Source organism: Charadrius vociferus, unplaced genomic scaffold, assembly GCF_000708025.1.
Source record: "Charadrius vociferus isolate BGI_N301 unplaced genomic scaffold, ASM70802v2 scaffold90, whole genome shotgun sequence".
Lineage (NCBI taxonomy): Eukaryota > Metazoa > Chordata > Aves > Charadriiformes > Charadriidae > Charadrius > Charadrius vociferus.
The window spans coordinates 1,275,221-1,279,110 of NW_009647222.1; the positions used below are offsets into that span (position 1 = coordinate 1,275,221).

Here is a 3,890-nt window from a genome sequence, read left to right on the forward strand (position 1 = left end):
TTCCAGTTTTTGCTTCAGTGTACCTTTGAGTCAGGCCATTCTTAGGCTTTTACATATGTACCATTTGCAGAGAGAATTAAGCTCATTGTTGAAATTTCACGTTACCTTGATGTAATCTTGAAAACATAAGGATTTTTATGATAGGGCTTGAGAAACTCATTTGGGTGTTCTGCCATGTAGTAAATGGCGTAGTGTTGCATGTCTGTGTGATAAAGTGCTGAGAACTAGTCTCACCTTTGGAGCTTTCAAACAATCCAACTTGCAAAATGTGTGGATAAAAAAGGAAAAGAAGGACAGTTTCTTTTCTGTGAATCCCTGGAGACAGTATTGATTGGAGGCACTTCTAACAGCTCAGTGTCCATTGGGTCTTGTTGGGAGACTGTTGCAAGACAAATGATTGCACAGCAGTATTACTTTAAACAGAGTTTAAGTTGGAGGAAGAAGTTGGTAGCAAGTGGATAGCCTACACTCACCCTTAACTTTAGCTCTTGATTTTACTGATACTTAAGATTTTTAAAAACACTGTTCGTCTTTTCTGCTGTTTAAAAAAATGTCTTCACAAATTTCTGGTTATTTTTTTTTTTTTTTCCCTTTCACAGGTTCCAACTATGGGAGTCCCCGTCCAGCTCATGCCAACATGAATGCCAATGCAGCTGCAGGGCTTGCCCCAGAGCATATCCCTACTCCAGGGGCAGCTCTGTCCTGGCAAGCTGCGATTGATGCTGCCAGGCAAGCCAAACTGATGGGTAGTGCTGGCAATGCAACAATATCCACAGCTAGCTCCACGCAGAGAAAACGGCAGCAGTATGGGAAACAGAAAAAACAGGGTACCACCACAGCTACGCGTCCTCCCCGGGCACTGCTGTGTTTAACACTGAAAAATCCCATCCGGAGGGCATGCATCAGCATCGTCGAATGGAAATATCCTTTTTGATGTTCTCATTTGGAAAACAGCAAATTGTTTGTGTGCATCAGGCACTATTCGTAAGTGTGAAGAAATCAATACATTAAGTTGAAAGGCATCAATGGGAACATAAAGTACACAAATAGTTTTTGATGTCTTAACTGAGATCATTTATGCTGGGGGGGCGGAAATGTTTAGGATTGAAACCTTAAAGATACACTTGTGTAAGAAACCACTAGAAGTTTAAATGATAAAGGTTAGGGGCTGAATACTGCTCTTTTAAAAACACATGGCCCAGCCTGAAATCGATGGGAGATGTGCAAGATATCTGAGGCCAGAATTGAACTGACTCTGCAGGATTGATAGCGGCTCCTGCCTTTCCCTTCTCTCTCTCCTTTTTTTTCTTTTTCTTTTTTTTTTTTTTTAGGCACTTTAAAGACATGCTACCAGTTAAACAGCTTTGGTAGTTTGAATCATGTGCTTTTTTGTTAGACATGTGCATCACACTTTCTGCAGTGTGGAGAAAAGAATGGGACGAAAGGAGGATGCTAAAGAAAAGCCAAAAATACGCAGTAAGACCCTCAAACTGGGTTAAGGTCTGTTAATTATATTGGAATTCCACTTAAACTACTAAGACTCACTAATGTGAGGGGGGGGGAAAAGGGCAAAAAGAAAGATAGTTTAAGTAATCCTGCAACATGTACAAATGCAGTACAGGGCCAGATCTGGTAGTCTGAACAAGAGAGAGACTGTGTCACAGGTTCTAGATGATAACCGCTGACACAGAGCTGCAGAATATAAGGGTCAGTGCTGCTTCCCTGGAAAGTCAGTGAGAGTTGGGCCATTGGCTTCATCATGTGGAGTGAGCAAAACCTTTATAGTCACCCAAGTCTGATCAGCACAAGTTGGAATTTGAGAATTTGGTGTGAAACACAAACTGAAACAAAATATACCTCCCTTACCTACTCAAAGAGAAACCAAGACTAACCCTGAACAGTAATTGTCAGTAAATCACAAGCTAATGGGGTTCTTCAGTAAATACAAAAGAAAAAGCATGTTGTTAGGGATAGAGAAGGGTGTAAAGGGAAGGCATTACAGAACTTGTCAGTAGTTAATATGAAAAAAAATGAACGATGGCATTTAAGACAATGTGATAATACTGTTCCTTTGGGGGTCTGGTGGGATGCTGGAAAGATGAAAACAGAATATGAGTATATCAGGTCTTGCTGACACGGACATATTTTTCAGATAAAGAACTTGTTAAAAATGCTCCTGTCAATTCTTAGACGTCCTTAAACTACCTGCCTGCCTATTCCTTTCTTCTTCAGATGCTAATTTTTAATCCCCCTGATTAAGTTTGCTACTTTTTATCCCTTCTGGCATAGCTCTGATACTTTAAGCATAAGATGATGGATGATGACTAACAGGATGAAGCTGAATATTGGTTTACTTGCCAGCGCCCCAGTAACCACATGTCACTAGAGAAAGAGCACAGAGTGACATTTGATAAATGAATAAGATCAGCAATGAATGATGGGAATGATGTGCTGTAAAACAGGATACAGCACTGCTGAGATCAAGGGAGGATGAAACAATGCAATTAAAGCAATTTAAAGATGCTGATGCTTGCATTTTTGGTTTTCTTTGGTTTTTGGGTGAGTTAATGGAAGTATTTTTTTTCCATTAGAACCTCTCATTGGAGATCTAGTATTTATAAACATGAAACACTTCAATGACAAGTAACAATATCAAAGGGTTGTGAGAAGGTTTAATTTTGGTCTGTATTCTAACTTTTTCCTAATTGCTTTAAAACTACGGAGAAAAGCTTAGTTTAATTTGCTGAACTACTGAAGTCTAAGCATGGTAGATACTAAACAAATATCAAGTGGTACTTCTGTGGTGTTTCTTACCCAAATGTCATAACATTAAGGGCCTGAAGGTGCAATTGAATATAAGAAAAAGTGAAATCAAGTAATTGCCTTATTTTGCACGCATTTAACTGTTTATTTAATTTTCTGCTGTCTGTGCGGTATATTCATGGATTTTATACCATTTTATTATTACAGTGCAAAAAGAGAATAGAAGTTAAAAAATAGGCGTAAACAGTGATAAATTAATAGATAATGATCCTGTAAAAACCACAAAGTCTAGGAAAAAAACAATTAAGAAAAGGAAAGGCTATTCAGGTCTTTATGGAGTAAACACTATATATACAGCTTGATGTATCTGAGAGGACCTGTTGATTTCACGTGTAATCTACTGACCCTGATCTGCTCTTCTTCCTCCATATTATCACAGATCTCTTTTTCTTCATAGGTTTAAGCATGGTAGTCTGGCAAGTTTGGAACCCTTTTACTCTCCCATATGTGAAATGTAGAACATATCTGAGCACACACAGTGGTCAGGTGCCTGGGATTTGTGTATATCTTGCAGTTCAGGCTGCTGCACATCCCGATCTCCAGTTCTTTCCTACTAATACCTGCTGAAAACTGTAGTCTGCTGACCAAAATCATACATGTTGCGTTGACATTTGGCAACACTGCAAAACCGAATCCCATGGTAGATAAATTCATGCGCAAATGAGCATGGCTATACTTGGCATTCTCCCTGTCCTATCCTGCTCTTCATTCCCCTGCAGAGTACTGGTGAGTTATCTCAGAGCTAGCCTCCAGGATATTCTTGCAGGCAAGTAAATGTAGACAGACTGGAAATCTGGTCTCTAGTCTGAGTTTGGAGACCCTTCACCACAATTAAGGTTATGAAGTCCACCAAAGTAGATGAAGTACAGTGCCAGCAAATTGGTCAGTAGAAAAACGCCTTTTGATTCCAGCGGACAGTCAGCGGGGCATTCGGATTGTGCAGGATTTGTTTGTTGAACATCCCAAACGTTTGGGGTTTTTTTCCCTAACGAAGTTGATGCCAGATTGAAATGCCCCTGAATTGGTGTCAGCTTCTCTGTCATAAGGAACTCTTGGGTTCCTAGTGT

General features: G+C 39.7%; 1 protein-coding gene across 1 annotated transcript in view; it reads left to right on the forward strand.

The window, feature by feature from the left end:
- Nucleotides 1–607: 607 nt before the first annotated feature.
- CACNA1C (calcium channel, voltage-dependent, L type, alpha 1C subunit) overlaps nucleotides 608–3,890 on the forward strand; it is a 416,023-nt gene continuing 412,740 nt past the window's right edge. The window contains 1 exon segment of the mRNA XM_009879632.1: nucleotides 608–923. Within this exon segment, the coding sequence (XP_009877934.1) occupies nucleotides 638–923 (286 nt within the window). The 5' untranslated portion in view covers nucleotides 608–637.